General features: G+C 42.4%; 1 protein-coding gene across 1 annotated transcript in view; it reads left to right on the forward strand.

The window, feature by feature from the left end:
* PIWIL1 (piwi like RNA-mediated gene silencing 1) overlaps window positions 1-22,779 on the forward strand; it is a 137,972-nt gene that overhangs the window by 67,624 nt on the left and 47,569 nt on the right. Inside the window, exons 11-12 of the mRNA XM_075274921.1 lie at window positions 10,342-10,456; window positions 19,038-19,225. Coding sequence (XP_075131022.1) covers window positions 10,342-10,456; window positions 19,038-19,225 — 303 coding nt within the window. The remainder of the gene's footprint in view (window positions 1-10,341; window positions 10,457-19,037; window positions 19,226-22,779) is intronic.

The following is a 22,779-nucleotide window of genomic DNA, read 5'->3' on the forward strand; positions in this document are numbered from 1 at the left end:
ATATCAGAAAGGCAGAGAAGAAGAATGGTGAGAACAGTCAAGGACAATCCACAGACCACCTCCAAAGAGCTGCAGCATCATCTTGCTGCAGATGGTGTCACTGTGCATCGGTCAACTATACAGCGCACTTTGCACAAATAGAAGCTGTATGGGAGAGTGATGAGAAAGAAGCCGTTTCTGCACGTACGCCACAAATAGAGTTGCCTGAGGTATGAAAAAGCACATTTGGACAAGGCAGCTTCATTTTGGAAACAAAAATTGAGTTGTTTGGTTATAAAAAAAGGCGTTATGCATGGCGTCCAAAAAGAAACAGCATTCCAAGAAAAACACATGCTACCCACTGTAAAATTTGGTGGAGGTTCCATCATGCTTTGGGGCTGTGTGGCCAATGCCGGCATCGGGAATCTTGTTAAAGTTGAGAGTCGCATGGATTCCACTCAGTATCAGCAGATTCTTGAGAATAATGTTCAAGAATCAGTGACGAAGTTGAAGTTACGCCGGGGATGGATATTTCAGCAAGACAATGATCCAAAACACCGCTCCAAATCCTCAGGCATTCATGCAGAGGAACAATTACAATGTTCTGGAATGGCCATCCCAGTCCCCAGACCTGAATATCATTGAACATCTGTGGGATGATTTGAAGCGGGCTGTCCATGCTCGGCGACCATCTAACTTAACTGAACTTGAATTGTTTGTCCAAAATACCTTTATCCAGGATCCAGGAACTGATTAAAAGCTACAGGAAGCGACTAGAGGCTGTTATCTTTGCAAAAGGAGGATCTACTAAATATTAATGTCACTTTTCTGTTGAGGTGCCCATACTTTTGCACCGGTCAAATTTTGGTTTAATGCATATTGCACATTTTCTGTTAGTACAATAAACCTCATTTCAATCCTGAAATATTACTGTGTCCATCAGTTATTAGATATATCAAACTGAAATGGCTGTTGCAAATACCAAAATATTTAGAACTAAAAATGATTAAGATTAATAGGGGTGCCCAAACTTTTTCATAGGACTGTAGAACTGCCTGTGCCCAATCTGATGAAAGGTCCTATTTAATACTTACGCTGAAGAGGAAATGCCCTCTTAAGGGCTCGTTCGCACGGAGTAAACACGGCACGCAATGCGCCGCGTTTACGGGACGTTTGTGCCGCGATTTTGACGGTGCATGTTTTCGGTCGCGTTAACGCGCGTTTACGCGACCGCAAACATGCACTGACAAAATCGCGGCGCAAACGTCCCGTAAACGCGGCGCATTGCGTGCCGCGTTTACTCTGTGTGAACGAGCCCTAATGGGTGTTTCAACAAGGCAACGAACCTAAACTTGACTGTGAACAATCAAAATCTTGGTTCCAGTCCAACAAAATTAAGGTTATGGAGTGGTCTGCTCATCCCTGGACCTTAAAGGGGCTCTATCAGCAAAATCATGCTGCTAGAGCCCCACATATGCGTGCATAGCTTTTAAAAAGGCTATTCAGGCACTGTAAAAGTTAAATTAAACTACCCCCCCGTTTTAAAATAATAACTTAAAAAAGAATGTGCTCTACTTACGGAACGTGCACCCTGGGCGGGCATTCAGGGTGCGCCGTCTTCTTCTTCCCCGCCTCTTCTTCCTCTGACGTCTTCGGGTGCCGTCCTCCTCCGGCGCTTGCTCGCGGACACTGATAAAAAAAAAAATAGCCCGGGCGCATGCGCAGTAGCACGCGGCTTCTACTACGGCTACTGCGCATGCGCCCGGGCTATTTTTTTTTTTATCAGTGTCCGCAAGCAAGCGCCGGAGGAGGACGGGACCCGAAGACATCGGAGGAAGAAGAGGCGGGGAAGAAGATGAAGACACACCCTGAATGCCCGCCCAGGGTGCACGTTCCGTAAGTAGAGAACATTCTTTTTTAAGTTATTATTTTAAAACGGGGGGGGGGGGGGGGGGGGATGGAGTTTAATTTAACTTTTACAGTGCCTGAATAGCCTATTTAAAGGCTATGCACGCATATGTGGGGCTCTAGCAGCATGATTTTGCTGATAGAGCCCCTTTAAGCCGATAGAACACTGGTGGGGTGACATCAGAAATGCCATTTCTAAAGCAAAACCAACAAACGCAAATAAATTGTGAGATGTAGTCAAAGTATCCTGGGCTGGAATACCAGTTATTAGGTGCCAGAAGTTGGTTGACTCTACGCAACATAGTAGTGACTTAGTTCTAAAAATTGTGGCTCAGCGGTAGCAGCAGTGGACCCAGACAGTCAGAGACAGACATACATAAACCCGGTATAATCAGGTTTTACCCTGTGCGTTTATTTTTGAAAAAATGACAGAAAATAAACCGGCCTTAACTTCAGGCTAAAACAACAAAACAAAACCTGCTCGCCTGAGCTGCTAACTAACACAAATATGCTATCTTTACGTTTGGCTTGCTCCAGCCACACGGAAAATCAAAGCAAAATCAGAGGCTGTGTTCAACCAGGTCTCTCACCAGTGGACAGGCTGGAGAGACAGGACCCGGCACCTCCTCTCTCCTCCAGGAACTGCTCAGGACTGAGGTCTTGACAGGGTTTTATAGGCCTGTAATGAGCCCCAGCTCCCACCTGTGCACAAGAGCTCTTTCCTGTTATAAGGCAAAACGTGGTTAAGCTCACAGGTGATGTTTTTGCCACAGCCCTGGGTTAACCTCTCTCACCACACATAAGTGAGGAATCTGGGGGAAATATAGCATCCTTCTAGGATTTTACCAGTCACTTTCTCAAAATGGCTAAATATTAGGTTAGTGATTCACAGGAATACTAAATCCTATAAAGAAAGTTCATATCTTAAAGGGATCCTATAAACTGGATACTCTTTTTTTTTTTCTGACTTAACACGTAGGAATAGCCTTAAGAAAGGCTATTCTTTTCCTACCTTTAGATGTCTTCTCCGTGCTGCCGTTCAGTAGAAATCTGGGTTTTCTTCGGTATGCAATCAAGTTCTCTCGCAGCACTGGGGGCGTCCCCAATGCTGCAAGAGAACCCTCCAGTGCCGCCTCCATCTTCTTCTGGAACGGCCTCTCCCTGTCTTCTTCTGTCCTGGGTTCAATCCTCTAGGCCACAAGAAAACTGCCGTTCACACCAGCTTACTGCGTAAGCGGCCACAAGAAATGAATGGGTTTTAAAACTGCCTGCCAGTTTCGTCCCCTGCCCAGTTTCTCAGGCAGGAAATGCAAACCTGCATAAAGGAGATCGTGTGCTGATGTGAATCCACCCTCAAAGTAGAAAATTACTGTGAAACACATACACATTAGGTATCCTTGTGTCTGAAAGTGCCCGGTCTACTGAATATAGGGTATCTGGGTATCTACAGTGCTCCTATTCCATCAGGAAGGGGTTAATAGGAGCACTGCAGATACGCTATATTCAGCCAGGCTGAGTTCCAGTCCTAAAGCTCAGGGAAGGGGCAGACAGACAACCAAAACACTTCCTCCCCTTCCCCCAGCATCTATAGCACCCCAAAATTCCGGCTATTTTAATTTTTGGAATTTTCCAGTAGCTGCTGCATGTGACCTAGCGATATTTAGAGAAAATCTTTGAAACAGTGCAAAATTTGTAATTACTTATGTTTACAAAAATGTTTAAACTTTAATTATTTACAAATGTAACCCCTTCCTGACATCCACCCTATATTATATATTATTATTATTATTATTATTATTATTATTATTATTTTTATATATAAATTTAAAAAAATCAAAATCCAAATTGCCATTTTTTTGTTGCCATTTTATCTCCCATAGAAAATTAAATATAAAGTGATCAAAGCAAGAGACATTTCCTAAAATGGTATAAACCAGTGTCGTAACTACTATTAGGGGCCCGGCGACAGTCGTTACCGCTGCGTTTTTAAAAAAATATAAAAATAGGCTGTTACAGGCTGGAGTAACAGGCCCCATTTACTTAATTTTCCTGGTTCCGGGCAGGTTTCGGGCCTACTAGTGTGACGTCCTTGACGCCGCATGACTGGGGCCTGCGTCCTTATGCGTCGCGATGCAGGCCCTGGTCATGTGATGTGCCGTACGTCATTGAAGATGGCCGACATCAGCGCGTGGAGTGCAGCGGGGCCAGGGATAGGTAAGTAACAGTGTTTTTTTTATGTTTTCAGCCCCTCCTTGGGTCTCCGATTATTATACTCTGGAGTCTGAAAAGACCCCAGAGTATAATAATTGTATATGGGTGTCCACAATGGAACATAATAGTGTGTGCAGGGACCACTATGGAGCATAATATTGTGTGCAGGGGCCTTTATGGGGCATAATTGTGTGTATGTGGGGTGGGATGTCATTTCTAGTTACGCCACTGGTATAAACAAATAGTACATCTTGCCCAACCACTGAAAAGTATAATTTGCTCTGCAAACATTAAGTGTTCATATGGCCCTGTGAACATAAAATCAAAATAAAAATATTTCTGCAGCAGGAAGGGGCTAACTAATGTGGTAGGTGTGAGTGTCTGAAAAACTAAGGATTTCAAACTTTGAAAATTGTGATTTTTATTCTAATTTTTCTAAATAGTTCCATAATAACTGCACAAAATATTAACCAAAGTTTTCTATTTGCATGAAATACAATATATTATTCAAATCAGTCTCAAAATCATTTGGGTAAAGCATTCCTAAAGGTAGTACCATGTAAAGTAATAAATATCAGATTTCAATGGGTCTGTGTCTTTAACCCTTTCACTGCCAAGGGTCTCTGGAAATTTTGCATCTCCAGTAGCCAGAGCAATTTTCACAGTTTTAAGATGGACAAATCAAACCTAAATTGCAACATTAAAAGAGCATCCCCCCCCCCCCCCCATATCTATATATTTTCTTAAAGTAGACACCTGCAGCATTGTCAGAATGCCACTTGGTACTGTATATGAACAGGCACCCTCATGCAATTTTGATATAAAGTGAATGTTTTATGAAAAAAATGCAAATACATGTATATTAGTTGCTAAAAGCGGAAACGAAACAAATAAATTTAATGCACCAAACCTAAAAAATGTGCAGAGTTCATTCATATCTCTAAAGCCTACACCCACATGCACGTGTCTTCAGAAAATCACCAGAACTGGAAGGAATAAAAATCTGATTTGAAGCTGGAAATGTTAAAAAAGTATCATCCTATAAAATGTAGGGATTACACACCATGAAAAGTAAGTGAACCCCTAAACCCTGTATATTTTTTGAAAGTAGACAACCTTAGGATTACAAATGTCTTAAAGGGGTTGTCCCATCACAAGGATCCTATCTATACTGCTTGTTAATGTGGATGTAAGACTTTTCCTAAATACATTGCTTCAGCAAAACTGATTTGTTTGTCCACTATCTTACTTTATTCAATTCATTGTGGACACAGCCCTTGACTTATCTGCTCAAAAGTCAAGTGATGTATCTGCCTGCTCTCGGGGGAGGGAGGAGGGGCTAAGTGCACGGGAGCAAGCCTGTGTTTCTAGCTATTCCTGTGTCTGCACCACGTGACCTAGCTTCCTGCTCTCAGATAGGGGAGAGATGCTGCCTTCATTTCTGAACTCGTCTTCTGTTCTCCCAGTTATCAGGCTAATTCAATTGTGTTCATTATGGCAGAGACAGGCAGTCTCTGTATGTAACACAGAATGGAGTTGCTCCTGCCTGTACTTCATAGTCCAATATTGTGCATATAGAGTTGTTTGAGGACCTTTGATGACATCACAGGCCCTTCAGCTGCCCCATAGGATCACGCTATGCAGTGGGTGGAGCTACACACTATTATTTTTTTTATTTTTTTTTGGGGGGGGGGTGGGGGGTGGCGGAACTAAACGACAGGTTGCATATGAAACCCCGCCCACCAAATGACGCAAGAAACCAGGAAGAAAGAAGATTTTACAGCAGTGAAGACTGGTGAGTATGCGACGTGGGAATACCCCTTTAATGGGTCATCAATAGCCACATCCACCTTCATGCAACTTTGTGACAAACACAAATGATTTTTTGAAAAAATGCGCTAAAACACATATTTGCACCTAAAACTCATGTTAAATCTCAGATTCATATACAAAATTTAAAATAATAGCTTATGGTGTATACAATGTGTATATATTCTATATGTACCGCAAACATCAACTACAACAAGAGTTCAGACTCCCAAAAACCCTAATACAGAAGACAAGCAGGATTTTGCTGTTATACACTAATATGTTAAAAATCTATACTGCACCTACCAAACTGTGACTGTGATACCAAAATCTAACTTTTTCCAGATTACACAGCATACCGTATATAAAACCACAACTTAATAGTTCATATATACAACCACCTTCATGCAGCGTTGCGGCAAACAGAGATTGCAAGCAAAAATTGCACAAAAATTCAAATTTGCCACTAAAGTGCGACTCGAGCAATCCCTTTCTGCAAACAAAATGTAGTTTCCAAAAAACTGCAAGATATGAGGAGTTAATACATACCACACATGTATATGTTTACAGGGGCGGTGTTAAAGGATCACCAAAACCGCAGAAATGCTCCTTCCCATCCATCTCATTTTGTGCATGCAAATTAAATAGGACTTTACATAAAAATGTTATTTTCCAGGGGGCGTGGCCTAGACACCGATGGAGTAGGACGTGTGCTCGCTGAGCTCCTACTCCACCTGCCTGCATCACAGACCTCCGGCTCTTCTTACCTGCCTCATGGAGAGAAAAACTGCCCGGACAGCCTCTCCAGCTCCCTCTGCTCCTGTCGGGCAATCCACGCTTGCCGCGTACCTCCGCTCCGATCCCTCCATGTCTGGGCTTCACACGAGGTGGCGGCCATCTTGCCCAGCAGCGCCGCCTACCCTCTCAGCTCCTACTGTTGTGGACCCTCTGCTCTCCTCCCTGGATCTGGCTCCTGCCTCTTCTCTCCCGCTGGCAGCACCAGTCGTCATGGACCCTGCAGCACCGCTAGGTCTTCCGCCTGTAGCCACATCATCTTCGCAGGTTCCGAGCATGGGGGCGCGAGCAATGCTGCATTCCCTCCCCGCTCCCCCAGCGTGTCTCCTACAGCACAGGCAGCCTATCTGCTGCACAGGCAGCCTCCATGTGCTCCATCTCCCTTCAGGCTCCTGCTGACAGCCCTACAGCCATGGGAGATCCCTCCCTCCAGCCTCCTCAAACCTCTAATCCAGGTCCCTCTTCTGCTGTATCTATGTCTCCTATTGACAAAGACACTGACCTAGGGGCGACCCCATCTGTGCCCGCCTTTGTAGCCCATACCCAGGTGTCTCCCCCTTCACTGTCCCAGCCTCACTGTGTCTCGCCCTTGCCACGCTCCTGGATTGATTATCTTGCTCACCTGCCCTCTAAAGAGGATCTTGATTCTATGGTTTCTAGAGTCACTGAAGCCTGTCGCACTGAAATACTCACCGAAATTTCTGCCCTGAGACAGGACTCAGCATATTGCACAAAGGGTTGATACCCTAGAAGATGACCACGACCATACCCGTTCTTACATCTCCCAGCTTCAGGACACTGTTCTATCTCAATCACAGGTAGTCAGTGATATGCAACGCCACCTGGAGGATCTGGACAATCGTGGCAGGCGCCAATAACATAGGAATAAAGGGTCTCCCTGAGGCTACACGACCGGAAGACCTCCACGTCACCCTGGAAGCTATTTTCAATTCGGTTCTGCAGGAGCCTCCGTCCCATAGGATTAAACTGGACAGGGCTCTCCGCCCGAGAGGTTCTGGCCCTACGCCGTGTGATGTGGTCTACTATGTACATGACTTCACTTTAAAAGAAACTATCCTTTCCAAGGCCCGGAGACTTAAGGACATAGACTTTGATGGGGCTAAGATCTAGCTCTACCAGGATCTTTCGCTGATTACTCTCCAGAAACGAAGACACCTCAGACCCCTGCTTCAACTTCTCCGAGATCCTGTACCGATAGGGCTTCCCCTTTGCTTTAACGGCCAGACATGAGGGTCGCTCTGCCACTCTTAGAGTCTACGCAGATCTTGAGTCCTTCTGCTCTACTCTGGACATTCCTTTGCCGGATTTACCTACCTGGGAGCTCCCGGCTCTGCCTCGCCTCCTCCTCAAGTTTGGACTGTCCAGAAATCTAAGAGGCGTCAGCTACCTTCCCCTATCGCTTCTCCCAGGAGACCAAGGATGGACCCTTCCTCTCCCTGAGAAGCAGTTTGCTTGATTTTTTTTCTTTTTTTCTTTTTTCTCTCATTTCTGAAGACAGGTGCAGGCTATAGTGATATGTATGAACTCTGCACATGGAACATTTTAGCAATCCATACATTCATCTCTAGTGATAATAGTTATTACTATTATTTTAGCGTGTAACGGATATCACTAGACACATATTTTACTGTAGAAAGCTTAGGTATGGACAGGACAGGGATTGGGTGGAACTTTATTCATGACTTTGTGTATATGTTGTGTAAGTGTTTGGTGCAACTTTTTTTGGCGCTGCGACCTGGACAATGTTAATCGTCTGGGTGACAGCGCCAATAAACTTTCTGGTTATGCTTAGAGGGTATTACATAAGAATACCCCACTAGTAAAGCTCAGGGGGAAATTACATTATACCTGTGAGACAATCAGAGTGCAGATGTATAGTATGCTCTCTGATTGGCAGGAGAAGGGTTAATAAGGACAGAAGAGTCCCTGCCGCCCCCTCCTGGTGTCACATACAAGTTATGCAGAGTCAGATTGTTTCTCTGTCTGTGCAGGCTGCTGGGCTGCTCGTGCCCCCCTCCCTTTCCTGTTACAGTTCGCAATTTGCTTGCTTAGACAGGATGGGGGGGCACTTTAGAGCCCTATATCTTTGGACTGCATCAACATATCTTGATGCTTTAAAATGCTTTTTAAATAGGAGAATCTCCTTGATGATACATCATATAGTTTTGGAGCAATTCACTGTTGAAACGCTGTTGGGAATTGAGTTCTGCAGTTGGATCTCAATGCCAAATAGCGTTTTCAACAGTGAATTGCTCCAAAACTGTAAGTTGTATCATCAAGTTCTTGGTATCATTTTAAAGATGAGATTCTCCTCTTTAAAATACATTTTAAAACATCAAGATATGTTGATGCAGTCCAGAGATATCGGCATTAGTAGGGAGGACGTAGTAGCTACGTCCTCCGCTACTGAGGTGCCACCTTGGGAGGACGTAGAGCTATATGCTTGGCAGCGAAAGGGTTAAGAGATTTTTTTTGGCTGCGTCATTAAAGGGTTTGTCCAGTTTCAGTAGATAAATTTTGTTGTTTATGCAATGCGAAGTTATTGGTGTTATCTGGTTTCTCTCATTGATGGGACTATCATTAGGATAGGCCATTAATATTAGATCTTTATAGACTTCAAAAGGCAGTGCTGCAAAATTTCTTTGAGCCACACTGTCATGCTAGAAGTGATCTGTGGGGGTCCTGAGTTTCGATCCCGTGTAGATTTAGTATTTGTTGGTGTTGGGGGAACACCCCTGGGAGCACATGCTGTCGGTTCCAAGTGGTTGCCGAGCTCGGGAACACACACAATCAGACACACTTAGTTTCTGAAAATCATAGGTGTTCTCCTCTTTATTACAAAATTGTTAGCTTATATACATGAATTATTTGCCAATTTGATACATCACAGAAAAATATGAATGATCATTGGTTAGGGTATATAATCGCGTTTACAACTGATAAATACGTGCATAAGCAATTCATGAGTTAACACATGGTTTTCCGTGTCATCCATTTTAGTTTTACAAAAGTATTAGCACAAAACATCAAAATGTATGCTCTCGTCCTTCATCTTTAGAATTTGTTTAGACTGATCTAATATCTAATGGACATTCTGTATTTGTTTTGAGAACCTAAGTAACAGTTATGAGAAACTGAGGAACATTACAACCTTTTCCTAAATATGATAAGAAAGCACAATTGCAAGTCTAAATAAGACAAAAGAGCAGAACTGCAAAGCTCAAGGTTTAAGAAAACTAAGACAGACGGAATGGAGATTTTCAGATCAAGATGGCGGAATGAATGCTAATCTCTCTCTTTACGCAGATATTTTCCCCTCACATTGGTTAGTCCTAAGGTTACGTCATCAATACTAGAATCTGGAGAACTCCTGTAAACAATTTTCCAACGTACGTTCTTAATTTAGATTAATTGATTTATCAAATCATGTCATCAGGAATTGTCAGCAAGCAGAGATCTAAAAATCTGTGAGGAATTGATAAAAATAATATATCAGAAAATGGCACAACTTTTAGCTATATAATTACAGTTATTTATTAAATTTAGACAACTCCTTTAAGTGGTTAATTATTTCTATTAGTAACAGTTGCAATATGTGTATCTATTTTTTCCTGCTAGGGATGACAATGTCCAGAAAGAACTTCGTGACTGGGGTCTAAATTTTGACAGCAAACTTTTATCCTTTACCGGAAGAATTGCACCTCCAGAGAAAATTTTGCTGTCTAATAGAGCTGTAAGTACTGAAATTATTTTTTCAACAGTTAAGCATTTCATTCAATGGGAGCGTATACGGCCTGCAAAATCTCACACGGCGTATACGTGCCACATCACGTGGCACGTTACTCCGTGTGAACTCCCCCTTATACTTATGTGCAAGATCACTGATGACGCCTTATGGAATAATCTTTTGGGGCGGCAGCTACTTATTGTGTTATTGCAATGAGCTGCTGTCAATTATTTTTACTAGTCTGTCCTGGCCACTCTCCATTGCCTCCTCTAAATAAAACTACACTCATGGCGCATTGCAATTTGTAGAGACCTAGCATTCTTTAGTGTTAGCTACAGCGCACCCTGTATGCAGAAACAGAGAGTGGCTAGGACTAGAGCATGGGCAGGTGAGTAAAACTTATCAGCCGCTATTCTGTGTGTGTGTGGAAAATAGGGTGTCATATTTTGCAGGTGGGCTTTAAATAAAAGGTCATAAACTTTGTGTAGGGGCTATGAAGGGGGTCAGATGCTGTGTTGCGTCCATAACAAGATGTGACATGGCACCCAAGTTGAGCTAGGTTTTTTCTTTTTACTCATTTTGCCACACTGAGCTCAAAAGGTTATACCTCACTGTTCTAGATCATGCTCAAGATATTTTGAGTAGTTCATGAACTCTGGCTGAATGAATGGAGCAGCTGTAAACATGCTCAGTTTGCTGCTCTATTTCAATAGGTGAATGCAGTTGCAGCATCTATAGTGTTTGTACCTACACCCTCTGTGGCATGTAAACCCCCCCCCCCCCCATAAATGTCCAAAAGAAGGTCCCACATCTGAGATACCCCTTATCTCTATATTAAGCCACTCAACCTTTTGTGCCCCACTACTTTCTCCAGACCTTGATGAAAAGATTTCCGTAACTAACATAAAAGTTAATGAGAGTTCTGAAAAACGTAGCTAACTGTTCTACACCATTTCTATGACTCCTATTCAATCCCATAGAAGTTACTGAAATATTGTAGCGTGGAGCAGTACTGTTTATGACCAGCCGCAACAGTAATGTATAGAATCTCCCGTAAAATAGTGACAAAAAAAAGGAAGCTTTAAAAAATATCATAAAGAAATAAAATTTATTTTATTTTATATAAAAAAATAAAAAGTTCTAAATCACTCCTTTCCCTAGAACACATATAAAAGTAGAAAATTACTGTGAAACACATTAGGTATCCCTGTGTCTGAAAGTGCCCGGTCTACTGAATATAGGGTATCTGCAGTGCCCCTGTTCCGTTGGGAAGGGGTTAATTGGAGCACTGCAGATGCCCTATATTCAGCCAGGCTGAATTCCAAGGGGTAGGGGGGGACAGTCCTCAGGGAAAGGGGCAGGCAGACAACCAAAACACCCCCTCCCCTTTCCCAACACCCAGCAACTACTGCACCCAAAAACTCTGACCATTTTAATTTTTGAAATTTTCCCATAGCTGCTGCATTTCCCCCCCTAGGCTTATACTCAAGTCAATAAGTTTTCTCAGTTTTTTGTGGTAAAATTAGGGGCCTCGGCTTATATTCTGGTCAGCTTATACTCAAGTATATACAGTAAGTTATAGCAAAACTTGGAGGTTAAAAATGGTTTCTGTACCCCTGAATAAATCCTTCAGGGGTTTAGTTTCCAAAATAAGGTCATATATCAAGGGACTCCACTTTACTGGTGTTTAAGCTCTGAAAAAGTGTCATGGCATTCAAAAGCTAAACTGTCTATGCTCCAAAAACCAAATAACCCTTCCCTTCTGTGTCTGGCTGTGCTCCACTATTAGTTTATACCCACATAAGATATTACGTATGTTATCCTGGGTACACCAATGTCATACATGTGGCATAAACTGTAGTTTGGGCGCGAAAGGGAAGGAGTGCGATGCTGCTTTTGGAGTACTGATTTGGATGTTTGGTATCTGAACGCCATGTCATGTTTCTAGAGCCTGTAAGGTACCAGAAAAGTGGATTCCCCAAAGGATTGACCTCATTTTGAAAACTGCACCCCTCAAAGAATTTATCGGGTTGTAGTGAGTATTAGTATCCCAGGCGTGATTGTACAGCGGATGGTGAAGAGGAAATATGTAAACACCAAATTCCCTACTTTTTCACATTAGCTCCTATGATTTGCTGTCTTTTCCTTCATAAGCTCCAAATCTGGGGTTTCCCCTGATAACCACTCACACAGCTTTCTACTTACATTTCCTCCCGCAGCCAGTTGTGTTCTAATGATTTGGTAATTTTGCGGGTTTTTGTCTTCACATTACTAGATGCTATATTTTCTTTATTTTTCTGGTGATGTGGCCATATAAGGGCTTGCTGTTTGCGGGATGTGATGCTTTTAATAATGACACCATTTTTGAGTGCCTACAACTTATTGAATACATTTTATTAATGGGGCTCTATCACTGGATTTTCGCTATTTTAGATAAACATATGCCTGAATAGCCTTTAAAAGGGCTATCAAAGTCCTGCTAATCGTTTGTTAAAAGACCCCCTCCCGTTTTAATGAAATACCTTTTAAACGTATATGTAAATGAGCCGTCCGTGCACCGTTGGCATTCCCGTCACCCCTCACGTCATACTCTGTTCACGCCCTTCTCTGTGGTTCTTCTATGTAAGTCCCTCCTGCTTTCGATTCACAGCCTCACAACTGTCTCTTCCCTGCTAGTGGTACATGACCTGTGATGACGTCACTACTGCTCTGTGATTGGCTTTCCTCTGTGATGATGTCACTACAAGGTCCTTCTAAGTAGTGATTATGCATAGATCATAGCATAGATTTACTGTACACATGGAGATTTATGACAGACACAGGGAGCTGCAGCCCCTGCTCTGCATAATCACTACTTAGAAGGACCTTCTTGTGATGTCATCACAGGGACAAGCCAATCACAGAGCAGTAGTGACGTCATCACAGGTCCTGTACCACTAGCAGGGAAGAGACAGAGGCTGTGAATCGAAAGCAGGAGGAGGGACTTGCATAGAAGAACCACAGAGAAGGGTGTGAACAGAGTATGATGTGAGGGGTGCACGGGAGCGCCCACGGTGCATTTATACATACCGTATTTTTCGGACTATAAGACGCACTAAGGTTTTAAAGGAGGAAAATAGGGAAAAAAAATTTTAAGCAAAAAAAATTGGTAAAATATTTAATAACCTAATAATATAATATTTCACCAATGTAAATAGAACGGGGGGCTTTCGAACACAGGGATACCAAATGTGTATGTGTTTCAACAGTAATGTTTTTGTTTTATATGTATTCTAGGGATATGGGGGTGATTTGAACATATATACATATATATATATATATATATATATATATCATCCATGGATGGAAAGAGACACCCTGCAGTGAAGCTATGCAAGAAGAGAAAAAGGGGCGGCTCCTGCAATGAAGCCACACAGACAGGGAAGGAGGGGCGGACCAAACGGGAGGAGGAGGTGTGGTTTTCTAAGCAAACTTGAAAACACGCCTCTTTCACCCATCTGGCCCGTCCCTCCTTCACTGCCTCTCAGATCTTGCTCCTGCAATTAAGCCACACAGGCAGGGAAGTAGGGGCGGGCCAGACGGGTGAAGGAGGCATGGTTTCAAGCTTGCAGAGAAAACCACGCCTCCTCCTCCCGTTTGGCCCGCCCCTCCTTCCCTGTCTGTGTGGCTTCATTGCAGGAGCCAGATCTGAGAGGCAGTGAAGGAGGGGCGGGCCAGACGGAAGAAGGAGGCGTGGTTTTCTCGGCAAGCTTGAAACCACGCTTCCTTCACCTGTCTGGCCCGCCCCTACTTCCCTGCCTCTCATATCTCGCTCCTGCAATGACGCGACACAGACAGGGAAGGAGGGGCAGACCAGGCAGGCACCGTGCTGCTCTCCTTTTGATTCTCATAGACAGGACACAGACGCTGCACACGCTGCATTCGGACTATAAGACGCACACACATTTTCCTCCCATGTTGGGAGGAAAAAAAGTGCGTCTTATAGTCCGAAAAATACGGTACATTTAAAAGTTTGCTGGATTTAAAAAAAAAAAAAAAAATCAATTCCGGTATTGCGTTTTACTCTTTAATTTTTCGCCATGCAGTGTACAGTGTAGGTAACATGTCACCTTTATTCTGCGGGTCACTACGAATATGGCGATACCTGATTTATATAATTTTTTTATGCGATACTAATTCTGCAGAACAAAAACCCATTTGGGGACATAAATGTTTTTTGCATTACCATCTTCGGAGAGGCGTAACATTTTTATTTTTCAGTTGACAGTGTTGGTTGAGGTCTTATTTTTGCGGGACAACCTGTGCTTTTTATTGGTACTGTTGTGGGGTACATATGACTTTTTGATCACTTTTTATAGCATATTTTGTAAGGTGAGATGGCGAAAAATCACTACTTCCGACGGATTTTTACCGTTTGCCCTCCCCCGACCTTCACGGTTACATTAAATATTGTTTCCGTTTTATTGTACAGATTGTTACGGATGCGACAATACCAAATATGCATTGTGTTCTTTTTATTAATTTTTAGGAGTTTTTTTTTATATACTTTTTTTTCTCCACTGGCCAGTCCCTAGGTCGAATATTATAAATACCAGAACCCCCCGATTTTGATACTCAGCTCCGATGGGGGTTTATCGAGCAGGGTGTTAGCTGTCAGATACAGCTAACACCTGCTCCTACGTCGGCGCTGATAGGTGAAAACCTACCCTAACGTATTTTTACTATAGGGCAGAAGGACCTGTCAATGCTTACGTATTTTTACTATGGTCCAGTTGTTAAAGGCTTAAGGCCTTAATAGGCCTGGCCCTTAAAATGTACAGTGATACCAATTCTATAACTGCGTTTGATAAATGACCAGTACAGGTGAGTATAAGAATCTTTATAATATGTAATCTAAGAAATATTTTTCCTTCACTATTTTCAAGCTAAGCTACTTAATCTACACTCACCGGCCACTTTATTAGGTACACCTGTCCAACTGCTCGTTAACACTTAATTTCTAATCAGCCAATCACATGGCGGCAACTCATTGCATTTAGGCATGTAGACATGGTCAAGACAATCTCCTGCAGTTCAAACCGAGCATCAGTATGGGGAAGAAAGGTGATTTGAGTGCCTTTGAACGTGGCATGGTTGTTGGTGCCAGAAGGGCTGGTCTGAGTATTTCAGAAACTGCTGATCTACTGGGATTTTCACGCACAACCATCTCTAGGGTTTTCAGAGAATGGTCCGAAAAAGGAAAAACATCCAGTGAGCGGCAGTTCTGTGGGCGGAAATGCGTTGTTGATGCCAGAGGTCAGAGGAGAATGGCCAGACTGGTTCGAGCTGATAGAAAGGCAACAGTGACTCAAATAGCCACCCGTTACAACCAAGGTAGCCAGAAGAGCATCTCTGAACGCACAGTACGTCCAACTTTGAGGCAGATGGGCTACAGCAGCAGAAGACCACACCGGGTGCCACTCCTTTCAGCTAAGAACAGGAAACTGAGGCTACAATTTGCACAAGCTCATCGAAATTGGACAATTGAAGATTGGAAAAACGTTGCCTGGTCTGATGAGTCTCGATTTCTGCTGCGACATTCGGATGGTAGGGTCAGAATTTGGCGTCAACAACATGAAAGCATGGATCCATCCTGCCTTGTATCAACGGTTCAGGCTGGTGGTGGTGGTGTCATGGTGTGGGGAATATTTTCTTGGCACTCTTTGGGCCCCTTGGTACCAATTGAGCATCGTTGCAACGCCAAAGCCTACCTGAGTATTGTTGCTGACCATGTCCATCCCTTTATGACCACAATGTACCCAACATCTGATGGCTACTTTCAGCAGGATAATGCGCCATGTCATAAAGCTGGAATCATCTCAGACTGGTTTCTTGAACATGACAATGAGTTCACTGTACTCCAATGGCCTCCACAGTCACCAGATCTCAATCCAATAGAGCATCTTTGGGATGTGGTGGAACGGGAGATTCGCATCATGGATGTGCAGCCGACAAATCTGCGGCAACTGTGTGATGCCATCATGTCAATATGGACCAAAATCTCTGAGGAATGCTTCCAGCACCTTGTTGAATCTATGCCACGAAGAATTGAGGCAGTTCTGAAGGCAAAAGGGGGTCCAACCCGTTACTAGCATGGTGTACCTAATAAAGTGGCCGGTGAGTGTATATAGAGATGGTGTAGGATCCTGGTACACACAGAGATACCTGTTATTACTACACTCCGATACTCTGTGAGTCAAGTAGCTCTTTTAAGACTATGCTTCTAGATAACAGGCTACAGTGCACAGAATGACGCAATAAATGTGATCAGCCGTAATAGTAACATACCAAAATTTGTATTGCGGTTTATGGAACGTGCAATAAAACTAGGGGCTAATAAAACAGCAATTACATTTTTTTAAGGTAAACAGCTGTTCTTTTGCGGTTTTTCCACCAATAAAAATTTTAATAAAAAGTGATCAGAGCGATAGACATCCTCCAAAATGGTGTAACTAAAAAGTACACCTGGCCCAACAAAAACAAACAAATAAAACAACAAAAAAAAAAGGCCCTATCCATTCCCGTACATGTAAATATAAATAAATTCACTGTTCCAAACAAAAATTGTTTTCACCAATATGCTGGCTTCCATCATAAACTTTTTTTCAGACAGGAACAAAGAGTCCCTCAGGTGGAACCCCTAGATAATTCCCAAACTTCACTTTTATTATATTCCAGTAAAAAAAACATTGCTTCAATGGGTTAAAATTGCAAATGAAACAAACATATATAGGTAGTCAGATCGGTATGTAAAGGGAGACTATAGCTATAATCAATCCCTGTCACTGTTATCTACATCCCTGATAAAATATGTGTGTGCTGCTACCATCCAATGTAAATCAGGTAAAAGTCTGCAGGACCTCAATGCAAAAGAGGCAGCTGCCTAACCTCCTATCTCCGAGAGTACTGGCCTAATGCCATGTCAACGGAGATGTCAGAGGAGAGCAGCCTACCTATACGGTCCAATACACAAACTCTACAGGTGAGGCAGTGTCACACAGAAAATCTATATCCCTACGCGTTTCTTCTTTCTTATTGTGATTCATCAGGGGCTTAACCACTTCAGTACCGGGCCAATTTGTGGTCCAGGACCAGACACATTTTATGTTTTTTTTGTATGTGCGGTTTTGAGGGCTGTAACATTTTTCCCGTATGTCTCAGTCAACTAATTTTGCATCTTTTTTCGGGGACACATAGGGCTTTATTTTTATGTTGTTTTTATTTTCAAATGTGTTTTAATTTTTTTTATATCCAGGAAAATATAAACATAATAGGAGGGAAATTGTGTCTGGTTTCCAAATTTTTATTTTATTTTTTTTAATTTAATTTATTATTTATTTATTATGCTTACTTATATATCATATTCCGCAGCGCTTTACAGACATTGATAGTCACTGTCCCATATAGGGCTCACAATATAAATTCCCTATCAGTATGTCTTTTAATAACACTAAGTGTCACTGAAAAACTTTATAAAATAGTTTTTCCTCCCCATTACGGTAATTTTTATTTTGTATGGTGTTGTCGGGGGTGGGGCTATAACCTTTAATAACGGCATTTTATTAGCATATTATTATTTGTATTATTATTTTATTTACATTTGTTTTTTTTTAACTTTTTTATTATATTTTTATTTTTTTTCAGAGTGTGTCCCCATAAGGTCACCTTTGGGGACATCTGATCACTTTTTTTTTAGTTACAGAGGCTGATTTCCCCTGTAACTGAGGCTTGTACATTTAGCCTCAGTTGCAGGAGGAATACAGCCTCCAATATACAGAGCTGATTTGGGTCCTGTAGGACCCAGCAGCTCTTGCAAGAAGCTGCTCCCAGCGGATCACGTGACCGTGACTCATTGAGCGCTGTATACACAGCGATCGAGAAGGCAGGGGAGGTAATAAATCTTCCCTGCCATCTCTCTGGGAGCTTCGGCTGAAGTTACAGCCGGCTCCCAGCTTCAGTAGCTGCATGATCTCCGTGCAGCTGTGTTCTGACTGGACGTACCGGTACATCCTGTCAGAACTAGGCAACCACTTCCCAGACGTATAAAGTCTATGGGCGGTCCGGAAGTGGTTAAACTATATTTTCAGCAGTAAAAACTGCTCTTAAATGCATTCAGAGCGTTCATGTGATCCGACCCCGGCGGGTCCACTCTATAGTCAGCGGCCAGTAGTCTCGGAGATACGGAGATATTTTTCCCTTGCGATGAACGTTGTACCTGGAAAAACAATCAATTGTCGGAATTGTATTTTTACAACAGGTGGAGTGCCCAAGATTGCCTACCCCTGTCGTACACAATGGGAAATTGAGAACCAGAGTACATGTCTCAATAGAAAAGCGAGATAAAGAGAAGAAAAATAACCGCAGGATTTCATAGAAGGAAGCCAAAATGTGTTTATTAATTAGATTACAGTCAGAAAGTTAAAATTTGTAGATGCAATTTGTTTTTCAGAAAACTGGCGTACAAGACAAAATAATTCTGCTTTGTATAATGATGACCGAATTGGATAGTCTCTGCAGCAGAGTATTTATGTGTGCTTTTTATTTTTAGTTGGACTACAATCCTCAGTCTGCAGATTGGTCCAGAGAAATTAAAGGATCTGGTCTAATACATGTAAAGCATCTAGATAACTGGTTGTTGATTTACAGTCGAAGAAGTTACGACGCTGCCAATGCTCTTACACAGAACCTGTTCAAATTGTCTCATCAACTTGGTATCAGAATGAACAAGGCAGTTATGTAAGTGATTCTAATTTGATGCTTTACACTGTACCTTTAAACATGTGTCCTCCTAGTGGTATAATTGCTGTAACACTGATAAAATTTTTTTTTTTTTTTTTTTTTTTGAGACTGCTGTGGATGCTGAAAAAAAATTACCTTAAATTAGCAATATCTTATACAGAAAGAAACATTCTCTGCATTTCATTACTTTAATAAAAAAAAAAAAAAGGTGTGAAAGTAGTGACTGATAGATGGCTGTCTGGCCAAGTTAAGGCTGAGATAAGTAGAGTAAAGAATATAGTATACCACAATCTTTTTTCCTCACAGTTGCTTGGTTCATGAGAAAATACAGATGTTAAATAACTCTTTGTTCTGTCTGTTTGCTGTCTTTGGGGGTTTTTTTTTCGTGAACAATATTAGGACAGAAAAGTAGCTAGTATCGAAAGGTCTTAAAACAGTGTGAGAGTAGGGACACACAGAGTGTAAAACATTTTATACTGTTTTACCCTGGGTTAACACTATTCAGATAAGGTTTTGCATTTTTTGTGTTTTCATGGATCTCTCATACATTTGAGTCTATTGACGGATCTGTAAAAAAAAAAATTAAATTAAAAAGGTCATGTAAATATTCCCATTCAGTATGATTTTAATGTATTATACATGCAATGGACTATCAGTAAAAATATATATTTATAATCAAAGTGACATGTGTTATAAGCATTAGATATTAGCTCACACTGTGTACAGTAAAAAGTTTAACAAAGTTTATTTCTGCATATCATGAATAAAAAACAAAGGAGGGATACAACCATATAAAAAGCACACATGGCTCCCAAGGTAATATTACAGTAACATTACGTATAGGCAAATGGGGAAAACCTAAGGCCATATAATAGTAATAAAGTAATCAGTATACAAATATATATTAGCCGAATATAGGAAGACACAATTACCTAAGTAAATACAGTCAGAAAAATAACCCTGGTGAGACAGATGTGCATTTCACCCAAGCTGTGACATAACCTCTTTAAAGGGGTATTCCCATAACTCTTGTTCTTCAGCCTGCAGGCTCTGTGCTCTCTTCACTTCCTGGATTTGGCACATTGGTGGGCGGGGTTTCACTTGCTCTGCTATCTGCTGTGTTTGCAGTCAGTAATGAGGGATTGGTTGCAAATGCACACACCACAGTATAAAGCTGATGTGGAAACTGATGTAGCAGAGCTGGATTTGAGTCTGCTTGCATTACATACAGAGGTGCCGGACTCATCTCAGCCCTTATCAGCCAAATTCAATTAAAGTGGCTGATAAGTGGAAAAGCTGAAGATAGACAGCTCAGTAATCTTGGAGCTCTCACCTCCCCCCTCCCCTATCTGAGGAGCTCCATTGCTTGTCAGCCCCTCCCTCCCCACTGACAGCAGGCAGCTACATCACTTGGGAAATGAGCAAATAAGCCCAGTGGCCATAGAAACGGAGTGTCAACAATGAAGTGAATAAATTAAGATAGTGGCCAAACAAAGCAGTTTTGATAAAGCAATGCATTTAGGAAAAGTCTTAAATCCACATAAACTAGCAGTATAGGTTGCAGAAACACAGGTTTTGTTTTGTTTTTTTGTTACAGATTTTCTTGCAATTTTTTTTGAGCCAAAGCCAAGCAGGAGTGGATTGAGTAAAATACTTTTTGAGCCAAGAATGACTTACAAAAGTAATGGGAAATATATAGGAAGTACTTATACTTCCACGTTCTTCCTATACATTACTTTTGTAGGGAATATGCAAGTCTGTTTCCCAGGATGTAATTAGGAAAACAGTTCCTCTGTACTCTGCCTCTTAGTACAGCTCCCTTAACATCATGCATGATTTTTTCAATACGCCTAATAACATGATGCCGGGGTTATTGCCAAACCAGCATATCCATTTCAAAAGGAATATTCCCCGTAATCCCCTAGTGGAGCGAAAATGGCTGTGTAAGTCTTCATACACCTGCAAAGGTGCCCTCTCCTCAAGGAGTGTTATTATTCCCTGACCCATTACTTTTGTAGTCATTCTTGGCTCAAAAAGTGTTTGTACCTGCTCAATTTCTTTTAGCCTATCCCTTTGGCTCTGTATGTGTAAAAAGTCTGTGTCCTTAGTCCCTCTTTAAAGGAATTCTACCACTAAATCTGTATTTTCTCTGCTTTAGACGTTGGAATAGCCTTTAGAAAGGCTATTCGCCTCTTACCATTAGACGTGGTCTCCGCTGCGCCATTCCTTAGAAATTCAGTTTTTTTTACCGGTATGCTAATGAGTTCTCTCGCAGCAATGGGGGTGGGCCCCAGTGCTCAAATGGCGATGGGGGCGTCTTCCAGAGAACTCTCTCCCGCGATGCCTCCATCTTCAGCTGCATCCTCCCCTTCTCTCGTTGTCTTCCTTCAGCGTCAGCTCCGATGCCTGCGCAGTCGTCCCTGCCAGCAAGACACTAGTAGAGCATGCCAGTCGGTGGCCATTTTTTCGAGGCCGCAGTTGCGCGCACGCACAGTACGCTCCTCTAAGTCTACGCCGAACAAAAAATGGCCACCGGACGGCATGTGCAGTCGGTTCTACTAGTGTCTCACTGGCAGAGCCGACTGCGCAGGCGTCGGAGTTGACGCAGACAGAAGACGAGGAGAGAAGGGGAGGATGCAGCAGAAGATGGAGGCGTCGCTGGAGAGAGTTCTCTGGCAGCAGTGGGGACGCCCCCATCGCCGATTGAGCGCTTGGGCCCACCCCTATTGCTGCAAGAGAACTCATTAGCATTCCGGTAAAAAACGGTATTTCTAAGGAACTGTGCAGCGGAGACTGCATCTAAAGGTAAGAGACGAATAGCCTAAGAGATGAATAGTCTAAAGCAGAAAAAATTCCGATTTAGTGGTAGAATCCCTTTAGGCAACGTGTTGATTTCATTCCATGCATGCTGCTATGATATCTGTTTGTAGTGTTTGGTATTCTTGAGTTATGAGTTTTGTTTGCATGCATGCAGCTCAATTGTTTTCTACTAATTGTTTTGTCTTCCTTATTTTTATGGTTCCAACAGACTGGGACCAAAATCTTCAGAAGGTTTGGCAAGGAGAAGCGCTCACCCAATTGGATAACGATATGTTTATTAAGGCACGACGCGTTTCAGGCACTTAGGCCCTTTATCAAGTGCAATAAATCACCTTCCCAGAGCAGCTGGGAGTCTTAGTGGTTCCGAGTTCAGGCACCTGCTCTCGTTTTTTGCACTTGAGAAAGGGCCAGTGTAAGGCCCGAAACGCGTCGTGCTATATGCTGTATTTTTAACTACCCAATAAACCCTATGTGATTGGACCCTGGTTTACCATCTTCTTAAACATACCAGTGTGCGCGGTTCTCCCTCAACGGACCTTTGGTCCCCTTTTCCTCTTCCATATTATCTGATCTGCATTTATATTAGATTTCTAGTAATTATAATAAGTATGGTGATACTTCATAGTGTCCTGTTCAGCAAGCTTGGAGGGAGTGTGGGGGGGGGGGGGATACAGGAAGTGAGAAGAGGAGACAGCAGCAAAGCTGCTGAAACAAGGTGATGGGCAAACCCC

The sequence above is a fragment of the Leptodactylus fuscus genome, chromosome 1 (genome assembly GCF_031893055.1).
Source record: "Leptodactylus fuscus isolate aLepFus1 chromosome 1, aLepFus1.hap2, whole genome shotgun sequence".
NCBI lineage: Eukaryota > Metazoa > Chordata > Amphibia > Anura > Leptodactylidae > Leptodactylus > Leptodactylus fuscus.